Source organism: Gopherus evgoodei, chromosome 4 (genome assembly GCF_007399415.2).
Source record: "Gopherus evgoodei ecotype Sinaloan lineage chromosome 4, rGopEvg1_v1.p, whole genome shotgun sequence".
In the NCBI taxonomy this organism is placed as follows: Eukaryota; Metazoa; Chordata; order Testudines; family Testudinidae; genus Gopherus; species Gopherus evgoodei.
Window position 1 is genome coordinate 103719738 of NC_044325.1, and position 22153 is coordinate 103741890.

The following is a 22153-nucleotide window of genomic DNA, read 5'->3' on the forward strand; positions in this document are numbered from 1 at the left end:
TGGTCATACCAAAGGTCCATCTAGCCCAGTATCCTGTCTTCTGAAAGTGGCCAGTGCCAGGTTCCCCAGAGGGAATGAACAGAACAGGTAATCTGTCGCTCATTCCCAGCTTCTGGCAAACAGAGGCTAGAGACACCATTACTGCCCATGCTGGCTAATAGCCATTGATGGATCCAGCTCCATGAATTTATCTAGTTCTTTTTTGAACCCTGTTATTTTCTTGCCAGAGGATGGTGTGAAGGCCACCGTTGTGTGAAGAAATATTTCCTTTTATTTGTTTTAAACCTGCTGCCTATTAAGAGTTGTCTAACAGCTGCATATTGTCCATTTTCTTTGGAAGCTTCCTCCAATTCTGTGACCACATATGAAACCTGCCAAACCTACGAACGCCCTATAGCTTTCACGTCTAGGTCTAAGAAACTGTGGATCCAGTTCAAGTCGAATGAAGGGAATAGTGCCAAAGGATTCCAGGTGCCTTATGTAACATACGATGGTAAGTGGCTATTAACAGGTGATAAATACTGTAGAATATTACAGTGAGAGCATGAACCTTTCAATCCCTGGAGGATAGGTGGAGCACATTATAGAACAGATAGAACTCTTAAAAAATGGAACCCTTGGGGCATTGACACTTAGTCTATGTTTATTGCTGCTCTAACGTGGGCCATGAGAATGTTAGCATAGACTGTCCATTGGCATTTTTACCACTGTGTTGTCAAACTCTGCTCAGAGACAGTCTAGATGACTAGGTGGATTAAACACTTCTGGCTGGTGTATGCTAGTGCTTCCATTCATGCTCTGCTAGCACTGATGGAGCTGCAAAAATGTCAGTGTATACAAAATCCTAGGCTTGCTTTGCCCTGTTGTTTCACAAACTGCAAATTAACATTTTGGGAGAAGTTTTAGAGCATTTTTTTTGGTGCTAATTTCACAATATTGTAAATAATGTAAAAAAGAGACGCAAAAACATGCAAGGAAAAGATGCTCCTTTGCAATAGGTTATTACAGTAGTAACAGTGAATAGCCTTTGAATCTTTTGTTAGTTAACTTGGCACTCAAGTACAGGTCTCCTGGTAAGCAGGTGAAGTTGGACATGATTTGTTCCCTGAATACTTGTGCTCTTTGGGTCAGTATGGGATAAGTCTGTAGAAACTTGGAGCATCACAGAAGGAAGCAATACCCTGTCTCCATCTGAATTTATTGCCATTCCCAAGGCTTATACCTGCATGATTTGGGGAGTATTTCTTAAGATGTGTCAATTGAAGCATTGAGTTTGACTGACTTTACTTCTATTAGAGTCTGCTTTTATTTATTTTAATGCACTTTGCTTGCATCTAAGCACAGAAAGTTTTTGCATATTTATGCACTGTAAAATCAATGTGTTTCCAGTGACAAAAAATATGATGCTGTGCTTATCTGGCATTAAATTCACTTAGCCAAGTGGTTGAATGAACGGAGGACTTGACGTAATTGCACATAAACAACTCCCACCTCCGTACTGCAGATTATGACAGTCTGATTGTCAGCTTGTAAAATTTTCCAACAAGAACTTTCATACTTTCTTCTCTTATGCATGGAAACCTCTCCCTGTAAATATCCACAAAGCTACTTCAGTGTCCTTTAAATCCCTCCTTAAAACTGCACTGTGCCTGCTGCCTACAAAAACTCAACATTGGTTAGGCAGCTGGCATGCTCTGACCACTGCCTAGTCTGTTGACCAGTATTGTCTCTTAGTGTCCTTGTGCTCTCCCCCCGCCCCCCAATCTATATCTGCTTGTTGTCTGATTTTTTACTTCAGTTGTAAGCTCTTTGGGACACCAACTATCTCTTTGTTATATGTCTGTCAAGTCCTAGCACAAAAAGGACCTGGCCTGTAGGTGCTACCACAGTGGCTGTGAGAGGAGGTGGGGGAACTCTCTTCCTGCCAACAACCTCTCCTGTCAGCAGCATCTTTCCCTTGGCGGCAGGGATGCACATCCGATGAGCCTTAAGAAGCTGGTCAGGCTGTGCGAGGGACACACAGTAGTGCACACAGGGCCAGATTTACACTTTACACTCTCTAGGCACAGTATCTTTAGCGCGCCCCCCCCCCACAGCTGACCTTTGTGTTTTCTGTAAAAAATGGAACTGTTAATCCACATGTAACTTTTAGGCACCCCTAGAATGCCAGCACCCCTAGGTACATGCCTACTGTGCCTCATTGGACTCTGACTGCACACATTCATCTCCTTCACCCTTAACTCCAACCTCATGCTTACCCTTGAAACTTCCCAAAACTCAGCCCTTCACCTGGAATCCCAGGGGTGAAATCCTGGTTCCACTGAAGTCAATGGCAAAAAAACCACATTGACTTCAGTGGGGCCAGAGCTTCACCCCAGATGTCTCCTCTGCACCTGTGTCACTGTTGGTGAGGTTGGAGTTAAGGCTTTGTCAGACAGAGTGAGCGAGGTGTAACATTTCCCTGTACCCATTGGGAGCAGAAGGCCCTTCTCTGGTTGGCTGCAGTGTCTCACCGACAGTGGGTAATTCATTGGTTGGGGGAAGACCTCGCCCTTAGCTTGGACTTTCCTTCCTTTTAAGGCTTTTGTTGCCTGGGAGGGTTTTGCCCTGGATCAACTGTAACTGCTCTTTAAGAAAGTTTTTGATTATTATATGAAGAAGCCAGCAAAAGATTCAGAATATTTAAAGATGGATCTTGTGTGGATTTCTTTAGCAACATAATAAGTTTGAAGCATGCCACATGGTTACAGTACAGAGCTGTCCCAGGCTGCTGCTTTCTTTTGCCTTTGACAGATTGATGATGAATAGCTCAGCTTGTGTCCTCATAATAAATAGCACAGTGTATTTATAGAAGGTCATTTGAAATACCAAAGATTGCTAATTTGAGAGCCAGATGTTTGGTGTTAATGTGAACCTACAAGCCCACCACCCTTCCTGTTGCGTCCAGTCACCAGCAGCTCACTCGTGTGTTTAAAGGAGGAATTTGGCCCTTATTGATTATGCAGCTGAATCTAACAGGCGAATGCTTATATGTGTCCCCAACAGAGGATTACCAGGAGCTAATAGAAGACATAGTTCGGGATGGTAGACTCTATGCATCTGAAAATCATCAAGAGATACTTAAGGTAAATTTTCCTCTATTAAATCTTTGGTATGAGAATTAATGGAGAGATTAATACAGAATGGTAAATTACACTTTCTTGTGCTAGGGAAGCTACTTCCCTACATGGGATTCACCCCACTGAGGCCCTCTCTTGGGCTGTCTGCATGAGCAACTTTAATGCCTTCCAAGACCTCTATACTAGCTCTATAGGTCCAGCCACTTCAGGGAAGTGCTAAATCAGTGCATACCCCTTCCCAGGCCTCAGCATCAATGAAGCCTCCTGCCTAGGGGTGGATGGAGCAGCGGCACAAGGGTGCCTATGCATCTCTAAAGTGCCAGGAAAAGGATCTCCAGGCTGGCTTCACATAGGCCATCTTGGAAGGCTGCAATGGGACCAAGCTTGAGGAGGGGGACATAGGCTTATATCTACTTGGATCCCGTGCCCTGCACAACTGGCACGGAGAGACAAGGGCGGCTGTTCCAGCTCACAGAATAGCAGCCTTGAAGGAGGGAGTGAGGGCCCTGCAGTTATTAACCCTAGATTGGGGAGACTGATTTCACTTCTCTGACACACATCATACTCCACCTTATACAGAGCCCAGTACTCAGGCAAGTGGAGTGGATTTCACCCAAAAAGCACATTTCTCCTGTCAGACTTCAACTCAATATCCTGCTTTCTGTAAATGCTTGGATCTGCTAGTATTGAAATAAAAACCAGGGGCAAAAGCGTGACCCCCTTGAAGTCAGTGGCAAGATTTCACTCCAGCTGTGCAGATCTGAGAGCCCACATTAGTGATGGGAAAGTAAAAATTCGAGGCCATTGCTTCTATTAAAACAATTCCTTATGGAATCATTGGTGATTAAGTGTCGGTGACTCTGATTGTAATTTGACAGTAACAAATCTGCCTTACCCTTTTCAGGATAAGAAGCTGATAAAGGCATTGTTTGATGTCCTGGCACATCCGCAGAACTACTTCAAGTACACAGCACAAGAGTCTAGAGAGATGTTCCCACGATCCTTTATTCGACTGCTGCGCTCTAAAGTTTCCAGATTTTTGAGGCCTTACAAATAACTGGTCCTACATTTTAGACACTAAACAGCCCCTAACGATGGGGCAGAGCATTGCAGTGGGTGGGACTGTGTCTGAGTGTTTTGCACGCTGGCAGAGAGACCGTAGGGAAGCTCTCCAATTAGCTCGTTTGCAGAGTTTGGCTTTCACAGCTGATATAAATGGTTTGGCAAACAGAATTTTGATTCCTTTCCAGATGATCCCTTTCGGGTCACAAGATGCTCTCCGGGTTAAGTGTCTGTTGGATTAGAGACTGGGAATGTTTTCTGTAATCAAATGATGCCAGGCATGATATCTTCAGAGCTCTGCCCTGTTGCTGCATCAGTAACACAAAAGCTAATAAATGTGGACATGCTAAGTGCTGCCGTGTGGCTCTGGGCTGTAATTAAGGCTTGTCACCTCCAGAAAGCTGCACTCACATTCAGTCTGTTTGAAGGTGAAAACAAGTTTGATGTCCCTCTCAAACCTGCACTGCCAGGAAATTCAGAGCAGAGTTTGAAATGGTCTTAACCAAACCAGTAAATCCAAGTTTTGCACAAGATGTGAATTTCTCTCTGTGTGTCATACTAGGTACAGTACCTATGCATGGCAAAGTAAACTAAGGATGAAATTTCAGCCTAAACTCTATGGACCAGATTTACCACTGCATTGCTCCAGTTTCTGCTGATGTCTCTCTTTTGATTTCAGTGGCGTTATATTAGAGTAAAATGGGAGTACCGCAATGATGAATCAGACCTTGATCAAACTGATCCACCAGCCAATTTCCCTTGTGGGTATGGGTGCAACAGCTCCTGGAGCCCTGAGTTTGAAGAAGTGGCAGAGTGGCTTCTCTCTGCCAGATCCCTGTATATTTCCCCTTCCACACAGCCCTTATTCTTAGGTTATGTCCAGGAAAGAGGCTTTGGCTCTTTGAAAATGGAGTGTTATAAATGCTCATATATGGGCAATGGCATATTAATTCCCAAATCCCATTTTAAATATTCACTTCTACATTAACCTCTCACACATAGTAATGGGCACCTCACAACACCCCTGTGATGTAGGGAAGTACTATTATCCCCATTTTACAGATAGGGACAGAGAGACTAAGTGGCTTGCCCATGATCACACAGGAAATTTGGCAGAGCAGGGACTTAAACCTAGGTTTTCTGATTCCCAGGCCAACGTCCTAACCACTGCACCATCTTTCCTACATGCTAGGAAGTTATCCTGAAAGAATCCCTATGGAGAGTTACTCTTGTTGAACTGTTTGTGCTGGCTGACTGCAGGTCTGGGCAGAGTTTAAATTACATCATAATCTTGTGGTTGTTCACAATCTTCTCAGCAGAGATGCTTTTGCTGCTCTATGTAGGAGATTGTGTACAAATCCCTCCAGTCCAGAGATGGCCCCAGTATCTGTCTCTCTAGGGATTAGTCACTGGAAGTGCTGTGAGATGGAAATAGCAAGCATTTCTGATCCAAATGCTTTTACTGTGTGTTTCTTTTTGAAAGGTACAGGACTCTACAAGCTGAGGTCCTGTAGTATGATCGTAACTAATGCTATATTTACTAGAGCAGGGGTCGGCAACGTTTGGCATGCGGCCCATCAGGGTAATCCACTGGCGGGCCGCAAGACATTTGGTTTATGTTGACAGTCCGCAGGCACAGCCCCCTGCATCTCCCAATGGTTGTGGTTCACCGTTCCTGGCCACTAGGAGCTGCAGAAAGTGGCGACCAGCACATCCCTGCAGTGCGTGCCGCTTTCCGCAGCTCCCATTGCCTGGGAACGGCAAACCGCAGCCACTGGGAGCTGTGGGGGGCCATGCCTGTGGATGGTCAACGTAAACAAAATGTCTCACAGCCTGCCAGTGGATTACTCTGATGGGCTGCATGCCGAAGGTTGCTGACCCCTGTACTAGAGTTTGGAACCAAGGAATTGCTTGCAAAAACAGTAACACTCTTTTGGCTTCATTGCACTAGCGTGGGGTATATAACTATTATATGAGAATAATATCATGTTTACAGTGGAATGGATGAAACTAATGTACAAAGAGAAGACATTCAAAATCTCTTACTTGCCTTATAAGAGTAAATGAATGCCACTGAAAGGCTATGTACCTGAATCACAATGCAATAAGATTTCAGTGCTGTAGTTCTGCAGCATGCAAGACTTCAACTGGTTTCTGTGCACAAAATACATGTAGTATTAGATTTTAGTACTTTCCTTGGCTAGGATTCAAGGCCATGCCTCTGCCTCCAGGCCACACTACCGATGCCCATGCGAACTGACTTTTTTGTGGTTTGGATGTGCTGCTGGGGATATAAACCCAGTTCATACAACTGCTATAGACCTAAGCAGCTGAAACAATTCAACTTTATTTCCCAGCGAGACATCAACTAAAATGATTGATTTAAAAGAGGGACCAACAATAGAAAGTTCTGAAACATTCACATGTTGTATTTGTATGTTGGTGAATTTGGTGGGCCAATTCCAGTGTATGCTGGGACAATGAAAAGGTTCCTATTGACTTCACTGCTTCTCACGCTGTGTCTAAATTAATTTTTACTTCCATATTGTTTCCATATGGCAAATTGCTCCCCAAAAACCCACATGGTGGATATCAAGTCTGATTTTCCATTCTCCCAGGTTGTTGTGGAGATTTCCATTGTTGTCAGTGGATATTCCCAGTTCGTAGGGAAAGAATAGTATTAGAGGCAAGATCTATGTTGCTGAACTGAGTGGAGAATTCTGCCCTTTATAAAGAAGAATCATTTTTGCTCCATGGCAATGTTTGGTTTTGGCAAATGCTTAATAGCAATGTTTAGTTTTACTTTTAGCATGACCTTTGTGCTAAATAGTATGAGCAAAATTCCACTCTGATCCACACTGTAGATTTCACTATTGATTTGCAGTGTAAAATGACTAGGGGACTCTTATCCTGAGAAATCACTTTTGCCACCTAATTATAGAGAGAACTGATCACTATATCAAAATGAAATTGTGCTTGGAATTTTAACTCCATAGGGAGGCTAGTCATTGTAGATATAGTGCTGTAGACATTTAATTTGTGTTCTACATCGTGTTTGTAGACTGTGACTTTCTTTTCACAGCAAGAAAGAATTCAGAAAATGTGTAACCTTATAAAATAGGATTTAACTTAAAAAAATATTAGCACTAACTGGATGATTTACCATCTCTTGTATGAAGTGGATTCATGAGGATTGCTGTCATGACTGTAAATTATGTAAAAAGTTTCATATTGTTACATGATACTCTTAATAAGAGAAATAAATCAGTGACTTTTGAGTTGCATGAGAAAACCACTGGATAATGTTTTCAGTTTTCTTCTATTATCAAAACAGTATTTTGCTCAGACTAAAGGGTATATAGCAAGTTATCCCACAAGAGATAAACTTCATGTCCTGGTAACGTATGTTATATTTTATTATATATTCTCTGTAATTAGTTAGTTTTCCCAGTCATACAAAATTGTACATGTTTTTGAAGAACATAAAAACTGTGTTATCTTTGGATTATAATATTTAATACCATGAGGAAAATACAGAAAGGTTTATAATCTTGAAATTGACTAATATGTAGATATAAAAAAGAAGTGGGTAAACTACTGGCTGCATATTTCAAAGAATTAACTATATGTAACAGCTACAAAGCATTTTGTCAGTTTATGATATAAAATTACAATCACAATAATTACTATAATGAAGAACTAATCGGTTCGCACAGTAAATTTAAGGCTAAACCCTAGCTTCATTGAAATATCTGGGAATTTTACCAGTGATGTCAGTGCATCCAAAGAATCATTTAGATTAAAAAATAAAAATCCAAACCAGGTAATATTGTCTAGTTTTTAAAAATTTACAATGAAATTTCATTTAAATGACTACCCAAAGGGCCAGGATAAATGGTTCATGGTCTAATTTAACTAAAGTAAGGCCACACTTGTACTGGAAACGACTGTAATATTTTGAAGTGGTCACTTAAGACAGAAGTTGGATTGTTGAAGATGGTCTGCAGCATGTGTATTTTGTTCACACATACTTTTATACGATAGTCCATGGGAATTTTGTGTGCAGAAAAACTGCATGACTGGGTCCATACAAAGCGACCTTGCCTTGTACCCTGTGCATGGCTCTAAAATGGCAAAGGTGGTTGGAATACTGTCCTGACTGTGCTTTCTTCTGTGCGCTATGGTGGGAGGAAATATGCTGTGAACATAAAGCCTAGGACTAATCGATCAGAGTCGTGACTTTGTCTGGGAATCTGCATATGGAATTGAATAAAAAAGATGGAGAATATTGTGGGGCAAAGATTAGAGAGTGTATCTTTCATGAGGCTAAGATGGTGATGTGAGACTGCTATCACAGAAGCAGCCTGTAGAGATATAACTGTCATTCAGTTCAGGAGGGAAGAGACTGAAAACTCATTCAGGGCTAATAACCTTGGGATATTTAGAATATCTGAAAAGTCATGAAAAGCAGGGGAGAGCTTTATTTTGAAACAACTTGTTTCAAACTCACTATCTCAGGACACATCATGGCCATTGCCATAGCTCACATAGTACCACACAGAAGCTCCTCAGATCCTGTCCTGCCAAGAATGGGTGACATTAGCAGTATGTAAATCCCCCTAAAGGCAAAACACTTGATTTGGAAAAAATATTCCGTGTTTTCCAGAGGGTATACAATCGGGAAAAGCTGTGCTGATACCCAAATCAGGTTAGAGTTTGTAAAGCACTTTGAAGATGTAACATGCTACGTAAGTGCTAAGTATTATTATTTATTAGGATCCTTCAAATACATGCCAATATTGTTGCCAAAAGTAAGCTAGCAGTGTTTGTAATGCTAATAGTATAGTTTCTACAGTTTAATATTATGCATACTGAGGAGACACAGTTCATGAGACAGCATCAGTTGCAGCTACACAGTTGGATGTCAAACGTAGAGGCTTTATCTAACATATGACTATTGGCCCCACCCAGTAGTGATAAAGACAAATACGTACAGTACATGCAATTTATGCAGATCACACTCCACTTACATAAAATGTTTGCCATGTCTACAGCAAGTTGAGAGTAAAAGAAGATGGAGAACAAGATTTTACTTATATTTAACTACATGGCATAGGGTTTGAGTGATTTTTTTGTGTGTGTATGTGATGTTATTAGAGTGATTAAGCTGCACAAAAATACACAGGGCCAAATTCTGCCTCCACTTATGCCTGAGCAGCCCTCCCCAAAGCCAAGGGGAGCTGTGTATAGAAAGAACATAACTTGGCGGCAAAGGATTAAAGTTTCAGTGCTTGCTTATTATCGAGGCAATAGCCCAGATTCCCAGTGATGTTTGTTTCTGTGTAATCTACATAGTAACAGCTGTGTCCTTTCCCTAACTTGCCTCAAGTCAATCTTGTATGTCTTATCTTGGCCAATTGTGAGAACAGAGAGCTTTGGCCGAGAGAGGCATTGTAGGATGTTAAACTACACGAGAGCCAGGGAAGTATTGCAGTGGCAGGGCCTGAGATTGAATGGGAGACCTTTGAGGTGGTGTAGGATGTGATAGTGATGGAGCAGGAGGCACTCAGTCAGAATTGGAGCCACAGGCCAGGGATGCTATGCTGCTGGAGATGTTATATTTTGGATTAGAAGTAAAACTGCAATCCTGACCGCACTGATCATTGACAGCCTCCATGGAATGTCTGACTTGGGTCTGGCTGTGTTACCCTAATGTATTGGCCAAATTCTATATACTGTAATTCCACCCGGCCTCCTCCTGCACTGTCAATCAGATACATTATCCCTCTTCATTTCCTGTCCTAAAGCAGCTGCTGCCTTTCAGTCCAAAGGGGTGCACTGCAGTGCTGGGTCAAGCCTGTGAGGCCTGTGTAGGAAGGGAAACACGATCCTGCCACTCCCCTCTGAGTCCCCATGTTGGGAGGCAAGGCAACCAGTGCTGCTGTCTGCACTCCCCCGAGTGCTCAGCCGGCCCCTCTTAGCTCTGCCCTCAACTGTACAGGCAGTGCCCCTGTGGAATGGAAACCTGAGCAGAGAGCAAGTGGTGCTGGTGAATTGACTGCTGCTAAAGGTTCCCCTGTTGCACACACGTGGCAGGAGGTGAGGTGTTGCCCTGAGACAACACACCATGTCCCTTCAGTGGAAGAGGGGAGGGATGGGGCTGTCTTAGGATAGGGGCAGGGTGTGGGGTGTAGTGAGAGGCACATTGAGGCAGGCTCTGAGAGTGGCATGGCAGCAGGTTTCTAGGCTAGGAAGGAGAGTGGGGGTCTAAGGGCAGGGGATGGGGGACGAGTTAGGGGAATGGGGTGATTAAGCAGGGAGGAGGGCATGTTAGTGGAGCAGGGGACCCCTTAGGACAGGGAGAGTATGGAGCATGATAGGGAGAATGGGGTCTTGGGGGAGGGGGCTGAGGATAGGAGTCTCCAGGAGGACATGATAAGTAGGATTACCACCTTTGAAATACAACCACCCTGGCAGTCCTTCCCTCCCTACACCACACAAGGCAACAGACTGGTGCAGGTAGCTACCCCCCACTGCACATTCCTTGCCTCATTCACTTGTGTTGCTCTGATGTTAATGTTTTTTTATGTACTGGTACTGATTTCGGGGGGAAGTGATGGAAAAGCCAGGATGTTGCAAATCAATCTAAATATGATGACACGGATGTGGTTGGGTAGCCTGCCTGGCTCAAGCAGCAAAATTATTACACTTTCACTCGCATAGGTGCTAATTCTGTCAGCCAACTTACAAAAATAAAGTTGTGAAAAGGCTTTTATTCACAGTGAAAACAGTGGTTTCATTCAGCTTAATAACTAACCGGAATGCTAGTGACTGGACTAAAGACTAGAGTCTTTTTGCTATTTCTGTATAGTATTTAATAGAGATCGTGAGTCTGTGCGTCTGTGTCTGTAGCATTAGGATGACAGAAGGATGCTGCAATATGGAAAACAAAAATATTTACTGATCTCATACTTGGTATCATTTTAAAAATCTGTCTCTCTTTGACATTTGCAGCTGGGACAGATAATCAAGGCATAGTTTCTCACCTATTTGCTCCTGTGACTTCCCAACACAACCCAGCATCTAACATAAATCATCCATAGAACACACAAGGGTATGATCTGTGAGAATGTGGCCTTCCCTGACCTCTACTGTATTAGAACATGCAATACTACGGAAGTAAAACTTGGTGTTGACAACAGCATTAGTTAGGGATGGCTATGGCCTGTGTGCAGTCATCTGAACACCTTGATGTATCAGCTTAGACCCTTGTGTGTACTGTTATGAGCTCACAGAGACACCCCCCCACAATGCAATTGGGTGTGTGTCCATCTTCATGGACTGTACAGGGATCAGACACACGTGCTGTACAGACGTGTGTACTCTGTCATTCCTCCCTTATAGCAGGCACACATAGTGGTGTCCTCTCTTATGTAACTATCCTTGCAGGATATGCACAGTTGTGGCTCTCTGTGGTGGCCATGTTTGCCATTCCGTTGAGTGATGCTTTGCATGTGGGTCATGGGCCATACTAGTGTGCTCCTTAACACACAGTTGTTTCCTGGTGTTTAGCACAGATGGCGCGCTTACCACATGGTTTTCCACAAGAGGGCAGCATATGGCCCCTAGTGAAACAGCTATTAAAACAACACAGGATGCCAAGCAACCAGAGGTTTTGTTCTATGTCCGCTGTAGTAAGGGCTTCAGTCTAAAGGGGATGTTGAAACAGAGAGCTTCATTATGGACGGCTCATTTGTTTCCTGCTGCACAGATACATTACATGGTACTGATGAAAAATATCTTGTCACGCAGCCATAGTTTCTACTCTGTGTGGTGAAATCTGAATGAAGAAGCTGCTTCTCTCTGATCCAGGCAAGAAAGACTCTAGGTCTAAGCAGTGAAAGCAGTCAGATAAATAACGCAAACAAAATGGTTCATCCAGTTTTTACTGAAGGCACACTTACTAAAATAGCAGGATGATGAAAATGTAAAATCCTGTTACACCCTGGATAGCATTTGTAGCAGCAGCCATTACAGTCACTGTAACTTTGCTGAATAAACATAATGAGTTTGAACTGACTTTAAACAAACTCATACCTTACATTATTTCATATCCGCAAACTGATTTCAAATGACAGAAACAAAATCTGGAAACAGCTGTGAAGTGTGGAAAATACATTTTCCACCTCTTCAGTCGGCAGTGGAAAGAGACCTTTTTTCTGAACTAACCTCCACACTGCCTCCCATCAGGACTGTTGTCTCCGCTTTTGAATTCCCAGTGCAAAAGAATCCAGGCTGAAAGTTGTGGTTTGCACAGAGAAAACACCCTAGCGCACAATGGGAAAAGGTATCCTGGATAGGTAAGACTATGCACAATTACTATTGTTTGTGTATGAGCACCTTAAGTATTTTTGGCAACCTGTTTCAACATGAAAAGTCTCATCCTTAATGATATCCAGTTCTTATACTTGTCATTAATGACATCTGAAATTTTAACTCTGTATGTAGAACTAATACTTTTTTTTTTCATTTTGTTTATTTTTTCAGAAAACCACGCTCAAGTTGGATGACAGCTTGACCAATATCCAATGAGCAGGCTCTCTTGGAATAGTTGAGTTCCCAAAGTAGAGCAGAAACCTTTTGAATAAAAGGTACTCAATAACTCAGTATTTCTGATAATTTTCCTCAGTGCTCAACAGAACTAAGCCTGTAGACAGGCTAACATCCAGGCTTAGCGTAAGCTGAAGTACTCAGCAGTTCACTAGACAGGAAGGTGAAGATATTTAACTAAAACCACAACAAGGCAAACACACCCACTCAGTAAAATTACATTCCAGGCCATTTGTGTACTTGACACACGATTGGCAAATGTATGCATTTGCAAATATTAGCACTGAATATGCAGTAATGTCTCACTCAATCTTACTGATCATGCATGAGTTGCTACATTTTTGAATATGTTGTGTGGAGAGAGGGCGTGATATTAACTCGCTTGTATGGTACTACTTGGGAGTTCTGGATGTTTGGCCTCATAAAGTAAACATCACAGCGCCATGTAGGTGAGAGATCCTGTGTTTGATTAGCACTGTGGTGTCTGCTTCTTTTCTATTGCTAGGCTAGGTTACTGTCAAATAGCTCAGGCTCAGATTTTGATTTATCATAAAAATATCAGGCAAATTCAGGATTCAAAACTTGGGGGAGTTGTTTTTTTCTGCTGGGAAATTGAAACTGCCCCAAAAGTTTGCAAAGGACCTACACAAAAATGCTTTCTCTTCCTGCCCCCTTTCTGCCCTCTCTGAAGGAGGGATGCTGCTGTAGTAGTTACGGAGTCCATAAGAAGGAGAAAATATTTGCCAAATAACGTCCTCTCTAGTCTCAACTGGTCTTGAGAGGCAGAATATTTTCAAGTTTTGTTTATAAAAGATATAAATAGTAGTGTTATGGTTTGGAGAACCTACTGTCCTTATTTGGTGAGATAAACATCTAGCTGCAGGGTTTTAGCAAAGGACCTGGGAAGCTCCTAGGTTCTAATCCCATTGTGTAAACTCTGGCAACTGGATCAATGCACAAGAATGGCAAGCAAATCCACCCAGAAAACTGGCTTTAACCAGTAGGATCTCAGTAAAAATCATGAGCTGTATCAGAGCTGAGCTTTCCTAGCTATGTTTCGAAACTGAATTATTATTTTTCCATAGTTTTTAACTTTGTCACAATATTTTTGTTATGCAGGCTATAAAACGTTCTAAATCAGACCTGACAAAACAGCCCTTTCATTCCTATTCAGAAATCACGTAACAAACACTCAATAATGTTTGGAAAATGAAAATGACCTTGGCAGCTGATTTATACCTGGGTAGAAGAACATTTTTCATATTACAAATACCACACCAACCCCAAGCTGGAAGGTAACAAATGTTAAATGGAGTACAAGTTCATTGTGTGTGTAGAGTTCCTTAAAGGAGAGTCTTTCATATTGAGAGACATTTTCAAACATATTGGACTTCAGAATCAGAGCTGAGTGAATAACTGATTTTATGGGTTTGTTGGGCAAACTGAAAAATCTGGAAAAAATTGTTTTGCTTCGAACTGAATGCTTTGTTGGATCTGAAACAGTGTTTTTCTTCTTTTTTGTTTTGGGCATGTTACTTTTTTCTTTCTTTCTTTCTTTTTTTTAAATAAATCCAGCTAAATTTCAAAATGGAACATGATTTGGAAATGAAAAGTCAAAGCATTTCAACTCTTCAAAAATATGTTTTCATTATTCTTTATTGGCCGAAACTCTTCACTGATTTGGACCCAATTAATGAATCATTTCAATGGAGCTGAAACTGCATTTTTCAGCAAATAAATGATTTGTCTGAAAAATTTCACCCAGCTCAATTTAAAGTGGTAGGCCAAATTTAGGCCTGCTGTGAGCTCGTACAATGTTACTGAAGTCAATGGAGTTATAACTATTTGTACAGCAGACCTAAATTTGGCCACCTCACTCCACTTTGTCTTGCCTTGTATTTTCCCTGTAATGCTTCTGACTGTGTGTTCTTGTTTGCTAATGACCAATTCATGTGTAAACAGGGACTTCTCTCATCTCAGCTGAGCTTCTCCTTTCATATGATTCTGCAGTGAAGTTGTCACGTGGTATGTGACATGAAAGCGCAGCAAGTTACAGCGCTGTAAAGCGCCAGTGTAAACAGTGCCCCAGCGCTGGGAGCATGGCTCCTAGCGCTATAAGCTAATCCCCTCGGGGAGGTGGAGTACCTGCAGCGACCACACTCGCACTTCAAAGCGCTGCCGCGGGAGTGCTTCTGTGGCACTGCTTTGGAATTTCAAGTGTAGCCAAGCCCTCGGTCACTTCCATTCTTATGTCATAGATACAGAATTGACTTTACCACAGAGTCAAGCCCATAAAAAACCAGGGCTGTGAGGAACTTGCCCTACTGGTGAGACAAATATCTGTAATAATGGATATAGAAAATTGAGCACAAACAAAAGGAAATATTTCTTCATACAATGCACAGTCAACTTGTGGAACTCCTTGCCAGAGGATGTTGTAAAGGCCAAGATTATAACAAAACTATAAAAAAAAAACTAGATAAATTCATGGAGGATAAGTCCTTCAATGGCAATTAGCCAGGATGGGCAGGAATGGTGTCCCTAGCCTCTGTTTGCCAGAAGCTGGGAATGGGCGACAGGGGATAGATCACTTGATGGTTACCTGTTCTGTTCATTCCCTCTGGGGCACCTGGCATTGGCCACTGTCAGAAGACAGGATACTGGGCTAAATGGACCTTTGGTCTGACCCAGTATGGCTGTTCTTATGTCCACGCTTTGAGTTACAAGGGGAAAAGCGTTTGGTCATCTTATCATAGTCTATCGCAGGCATCTGTCTAGCAATAAAACTATTTTGACTGGAAGTCTTTGTGGGCCTCTTGCAAGTCACAGTTAAAGTGCAGTAACAGAGCTGTGTGGAGGAAGTGTGTATTGTATCTGCCCGCAGTGCTAGTGTGGCATTGCTATACCATATCAAACCAGTTGCTTTGTCATCCTACTTCTGGCGCTGCACTATATGTAATAGCTCATGCTTAGAGAGAGGTTAGAAACCCCTACAATACCAGTTGTGCAATGCTGTACTGGTGAGAGGGGGATTTCCTCCCACACAGAGAAGAAGTTTTTGTCCCGAAGCTTGATATTGGATTATTCTTATTTTACAGCGCTATAGTTGTAGAGCCAAAGCCTTCCTGTCTAGGCCTACTTAGGGCTTCATCTGGTGAACAGGGTATGGCTAAATACAATTTATACAACTTATTTTATTTAATGCAGTGTAGTTGTAACCGTCTCGGTCCCAGGACATTAGAGAGACAAGGTGGGGGAGGTAATGTAATTTATTGGAGCAACGTCTATTGGTGAGATGGACAGGCTTTTGAGCCCAACAGAGCTCTTGCTGTAAAATGCAAGGTGGAACAGATTGTTTAGCATAAGTAGTTAGCACATAATGTAAAGGACCCTTCAAGGTAGACCATCCATTTAACACCTCAGCAGTCATCGGACCAAAAGATGGAGTTAGTGAGTTACAGATTGTTGTAATCAGCCATAAATCCAGTTTGTCTGTTCAGTCCAGGATTATTAGTGTCTAGCAAAGTTATGAATTTAAGCTCCTAGGCTCATCTTTTGAAAGTGTTGTGCAGGTTTCCTTTGAGGATTGGTCAGATATAGAGTGATCGCTTTGTGAAAAAAGTGTTCACCCACAGGTGATTCGGAGTTTTTGGCTTCAGCTACCCTAGAGAGTTTACAGCCGCGGATCTGCAGTGATGCAGCTTCTAATTTAACTGCTCTCCCTTTGGCTTAACTATTCCAGCCGTCCCCCTTCCCCACCCCACCCCCCCCAGCATAGCACTGTCTACTGTGGTGTTTAGGTCAATGTAACTTACATCACTTAAGGGGCTTGCTTTTTCCTGAGCGACATAAGTTATACCTCAGTAAGTGCTAGTGTAGACATACTCTTTGTCTTTTCTCATTTTCCTGTATGAGTTCGAGAGTGTAGTGATTGTCTGGTTTCACCCACATAGTTGCTATTGGGTGTTTAGTGCACTGGACGATATATATCACATACACCATGTTGTGATAGGCAAGCGTAGGATCTTGAAAAGTGTGTTATAGGGGAGTGTTGATCATGGTAGCAGTGGAGATATATCTGCAGATTTTGCAAGTGATGTTCTGGCAGAGTCTGGTGCTGCTCTGAGTTGTTATGTCCTGGTCTGTGGGGAGCTTGCTTCTGATGCTGAGGTTGGAGAGGTTAGGGGGATTGTTTGAAGGTCAGAAGTGGGGATTAAGGATGGATTTATTTCAGGATGGGGTCCTCATCGAGTATGGGTTGTATTTGTTTGATGATACCCTGTATGAGTTCCAATGTAAAGTGGTAGATGACAACTAAGGGTGTGTAGTTGGAGTTGCATTGAAGCAGGTTCTCTTGGGGTATTTGAGTGGCCCATTCATGATGTGATCTACATCTCTGGTGGTGTGTCCTTGTTTGGTGATGATGGTTTTAGGTGTGTTAAGGTGTGTATCCTGGACTTTCTCCTCGGAGCATATTCTGTGGTATCTGAGTGTCTGGCTGTAAATAACAGATTTCTTGGTGTGTTTGGGTGGTTAAGAGATCTGTGAAGGTAGGTGTGGTGATCCATAGGTTTCTTGTACATGGTTGTCTGTCGTTTTCCATTGTTGAAGCTGATTGTGGTGTCTAGGAAGCTTATGCTAGTGTGGGAGCGTTCTAGAGAAAGTTTAATGGATGGTGGTTGTCGAAGGTGTGGTGGAAATCTATGAGGGAGTTTAAGCTGTTTGTCCAGAGGATGAAAATATAGCTGAGATACATCAATGGTATCACTGGTTTTGTGGTCTATTTATCCAGAAATTCTTCTTCCAGGTGGCTCTCAAAGAGATTGGCATACTGGGGAGCCATCCTAATACCCATGGCTATTGTTATGGTTTGGACAACATGTTTGTTGTTGAATGCAAAATTGTTATGGGTGATGATGAAATGGATGAGTTTGGCAGTGTGTTTGGGGCGGATATCTGAGGGTTATCACATCATGGAATGGACCACCCAAATACCCTGAGTGCTGTGTCTATTTTATTTGTCATAGTGTTTCTTTTCTAGCAGTGATTTTTCCACATGTTGATTAGCCTATGTAGATAAAGTAGCATTTTCTCTTATTCAAAATGTTCAGCTTCTTTGAGTGTCCACTTGTAATGAGACAAGTAAAGTGACACTTGATCAGCTCTGTATGCCACTCCCTCACAGTTTCATATACCTTCATTGTATCCCCTCTAGGGCCCAGAAGGCCTGCAAACACACTTATACCTGTTCCAATGATAAGAGTTAAGTGTGTGTGTGTTTACAGGATCAGGACCTAATTTTTCTTCTTCCTGATCTAAAAGAATCAGGATTATTTAATCTAATAAGTAAATTCCACATTGCCTGTAACCATCTTTATTGCCCTTCTTCTAGTTCTGTTCGATCTCCACCTTATTGTAAAATGATAACAAATTGGACCAAGTATTACGGTTTGTGGCCTGTTTGTTTGTCAATATTACACTGGGTAACTAACAGATGGACAGAGTTGTCATAACTTTAGTCCCAGATTTGGACCTTAGCGTCCAAAATATGGGGGTTAGCATGAAAACCTCCAAGCTCAGTTACCAGCTTGGACCTGGTACTTGCTGCCACCACCCAAAAAATTAGAGTGTTTTGGGGCACTCTGGTCCCCCTGAAAAACCTTCCCTGGGGACCCCAAGACCCAAATCCCTTGAGTCTCACAACAAAGGGAAATAATCCTTTTTCCCTTCCCCCCTCCAGGTGCTCCTGGAGAGATACACAGACACAAGCTCTGTGAATCCAAACAGAGTGACTCCCCCTCTCCGTTTCCAGTCCTGGAAACAAAAGCACTTTCCTCTTCGCCCAGAGGGAATGCAAAATCAGGCTAGCAAATCCAACACACACAGATCTCCCCCTGATTTCTTCCTCCCACCAATTCCCTGGTGAGTACAGACTCAATTTCCCTGAAATTTCCCAGAAAAGAAAACTCCAACAGGTCTCAAAAAGAAAGCTTTATATAAAAAGAAAGAAAATACATACAAATGGTCTCTCTGTATTAAGGTGACAAAATACAGGGTCAATTGCTTAGAAGAAATATTGAATAAACAGCCTTATTCAAAAAGAATACAAATCAAAGCACTCCAGCACTTATATTCATGCAAATACCAAAGAAAAGAAACCATATAACTTACTATCTGATCTCTTTGTCCTTACACTTAGAAACAGAAGACTAGAAAGCAGAAACTACTTCTCCAAAGCTCAGAGAAAGCAGGCAGACAGAAAAACAAAGACTCAGACACAAACTTCCCTCCACCCAGAGTTGAAAAAAATTCGGTTTCCTGATTGGTCCTCTGGTCAGGTGCTTCAGGTGAAAGAGACATTAACCCTTAGCTATCTGTTTATGACAAGAGTGTTCAGTAAAAGCTACATAATTGATTCAGTTTGTGGGGCAAATAGAAATAGTTTGTAGTCTTTAAAACATCAGTTTGGAATATTTTATTGTTTAAAATAATAATGTTATTGACCTGAAAAGACAATAAGAAGGAAGCTATAGCCTATGGTTATATGTTTACAGTAACCAATAGCTAAATATTTACAGCAATTTGCTGCCAATTAGATTGTTTAATCAATTATATCAGCTAACAAAAAGAACCATCAGAAACTGACATTCTGAGCCAAACGCATCCCTAGTTTAACACCAATGATGTTGCATCAAAGATAAATTTGGCTCTCTGGTTTATGACATAAATTAGTCATCTAGATCTAAGACCAAACACAATCTCTTCAATTTCCCTAGATTATGTATGCAGTGATCATTTAATATAAATGCCTTTGCTCCTGCCACACATACACTGCAAGTTTTGGTGTAAGCATGTTGCTTCAGACATAGGGACACATACTTGCCAAAATGGGAGGAGACTTTTGCACATAGCTCTTGTAGTCTATAATCCCAACTCAGCAAGACATTTAAGCATGTGCTTAAATCCACCACTGTTCAGCAAAGCTCTTAAGCATATGCTTAATCTTCAGCTGGTGCTTCAGTGCCTTGCTGGATAGATGTGGACTGATCAGGGCATTTAATAGGAGAACAGCCCCTGCAGTGTTAGAAACTGTTGAGATTTCTAGTTTGTAGACTAACATACAGCTCTCTAGTTATATATTTCCTAGAGCTTCATCCAACACAATCTTTGCATTCATGACAACTTTGCCCATCAGAAGTGTGAAAATTGCTCATTGGACAATTTAAGAGAAAAGGCAGAGAAATGGGGATCCATCATTACAGGAACAGACTATACATGCCCATTTTTTTTTTGTGAACGGCGTATTACTATCAATGGTCCTTAGTAGTTGGATTTCTTTCACCATCGTCACGTTAAATGGTTTCTTTTTTGTGGATGAGGATACCTGAAATGTCGAAGGTCCCCTCTCTTGTGTGACCTTTTCAGTGAAGAATGCTTATGGAATATCACAAGTACTCAAATAAACTGTACATGATAGGAATGGTTTAAAAGTACTCAACTGCTTTATAAGAAGATGGTTGCTCAATCCAGTTAAAATCCTATGAGGCCTGTCTAATGGCCCTGTGATATGCCTTAAGCCATGCAGGGATCCAGCTGTTTCTTTTCTAGATGCCCCAAGCTGGCTCTGTAAAGTGGCTTCTTGTTCTAGCCATTGCATGACATTTTTCCTCTGACTCTGGAATCAGCCCAGCTGAATCACTGACAACAAACGAGCTGCTGCACGCTGCAGCTTTGGAAATGAGAGCCCGGTTCTGGACCTCTTACTGTGGATGCTTTCCCCTCCCAGCTCTTCTGGGGCCCACGAGGAATAAAGAGGAGCCTCTGGGCAGCCAGCAAAGGGAACAGGTCTCAGCAGGTGTGGAAGCCTCCAGCGAGGCTGCTGCCATTCCTGTCTTCATTGGTGTTCCAGCTCAATCACACTGAGAATGAGTAAAGATGTTGCTTCAGTGCCGAAGAAAGTGACTGTCCCCTACCTTCACCCTTCCTCCTCTTTTTCCACAAAGACTGAGAGGCGGCCCAGCAAGTAGGCTGGCAGCAGGCTCCCATGATTCTGCTGTGGTTACCAGAGAGCAGAGCTTTCAAAAGGCCTGCCCACTCTTCTGGAATCCCGACCCACCTGCCACTTCCCCTGCACTGCTTCAGCCCCAGCAGAACTGAGGGAGCGGCAAAAGTCAGGTTGTCCTCCCATCTCTCCCTGCCTCACCAGCAGCAAGAGAGAGAGAGAATAGCACCAGGAACTAATAGTAAGGGGCTAGTTTCAGTGGGTTACTGAGTGCCCGGATTAAGACCACTGGGTGAGGTAGAGAGCACAATGTCAACTGTACTGGCCCCTCTCTAGCACTTGTTAATCCAGAAATCACAAAAATCTGCCTTGGGCTTCCCTCCACCCCCCACACTCCCTATTAGTGTAGATTAGTGTGGGGCTTCTGTACTGTTGCTGCAAGACTAGAACAGGGTACTGAAGCAGAAAGAGCGTGCAGTATGAAACAGTTGCAGAGCTTTAGCTTTAACATTTAACTGGGCCCCTCCAATATTTTTAATGCACTGAATGTAAATTTAAGGTGCAGAATGTCCCAAATATCAAGGCTGGAGGAAACATTCCGCATGCAAGCATATCTAAAATTAATCTTGATAGCCAAGGCCTAATGCTGCTTACACCTTCCTATAGTACAGTATTTTCCAACTCCATAGATTTTGTAGTTCTTGACATAAATAATCAACTTTCTTATTACTTGATTAAAAAAACAACTAAAATTTTAAGAACATTTGTAACAAACCCATATAGAAAATACATCCTTTCTAATCTTTGAATTATCTCAATTGTTGGAATGATTACACTGCATCTGACCCTTTTCTGTCTCAGACAGAATCATTTATTTCTCCACTCCAATTCATCTGGTTACACTTGGTGGAGTTTCCTAGTCTTTACTCTGTGCTCTATCTCTTTCTGTGAAATTTGTCTTCATTTCAGGAGTAAATTGCTCTTTCTGGGACTCCAGTCTACCTTCACTTCAGTTTCCAGCAGTATAAACTACTCTGTCCTTTTCTTTCCTGGATTCTTCTCTTTCCTGCAGCATTTTATCTTGACAAGAGTCACTTTAAGATGTGTCGGTTACTAATATGCTGTTTCTTAAAGGAGAGATGAAAAATCATACGAAGACCAAGCACCCTCTCTGTCCATTTTTACTCGCCACTGGGAGGGGAGATGAAAGGTTCTGAAAGCTCCCCAGCCTTTCTTCCCCGATGTGAGCTGTAAATCACAGGTGCAATCAAAAACAATATAAGCCAGCTTTAAACTGATGCACAGCATTGCACTGGTTTAACAAAATCGGTTTAACATCTCACATGGTGCAATGTCTGTG

At 42.2% G+C, this 22153-nt stretch overlaps 2 protein-coding genes across 2 annotated transcripts in view; both read left to right on the plus strand.

Annotated features, from left to right (window-relative positions):
• The window catches only part of SCUBE2 (signal peptide, CUB domain and EGF like domain containing 2), a 72471-nt gene extending 66696 nt beyond the window's left edge, over positions 1-5775 (plus strand). Inside the window, exons 22-24 of the mRNA XM_030562132.1 lie at positions 341-493; positions 3046-3125; positions 4024-5775. Coding sequence (XP_030417992.1) covers positions 341-493; positions 3046-3125; positions 4024-4176 — 386 coding nt within the window. The 3' untranslated portion in view covers positions 4177-5775. The remainder of the gene's footprint in view (positions 1-340; positions 494-3045; positions 3126-4023) is intronic.
• Positions 5776-12470: 6695 nt separating this feature from the next.
• NRIP3 (nuclear receptor interacting protein 3) overlaps positions 12471-22153 on the plus strand; it is a 50175-nt gene continuing 40492 nt past the window's right edge. The window contains exons 1-2 of the mRNA XM_030562617.1: positions 12471-12541; positions 12729-12832. The gene's annotated coding sequence lies outside the window, so the exon portion shown is untranslated. The remainder of the gene's footprint in view (positions 12542-12728; positions 12833-22153) is intronic.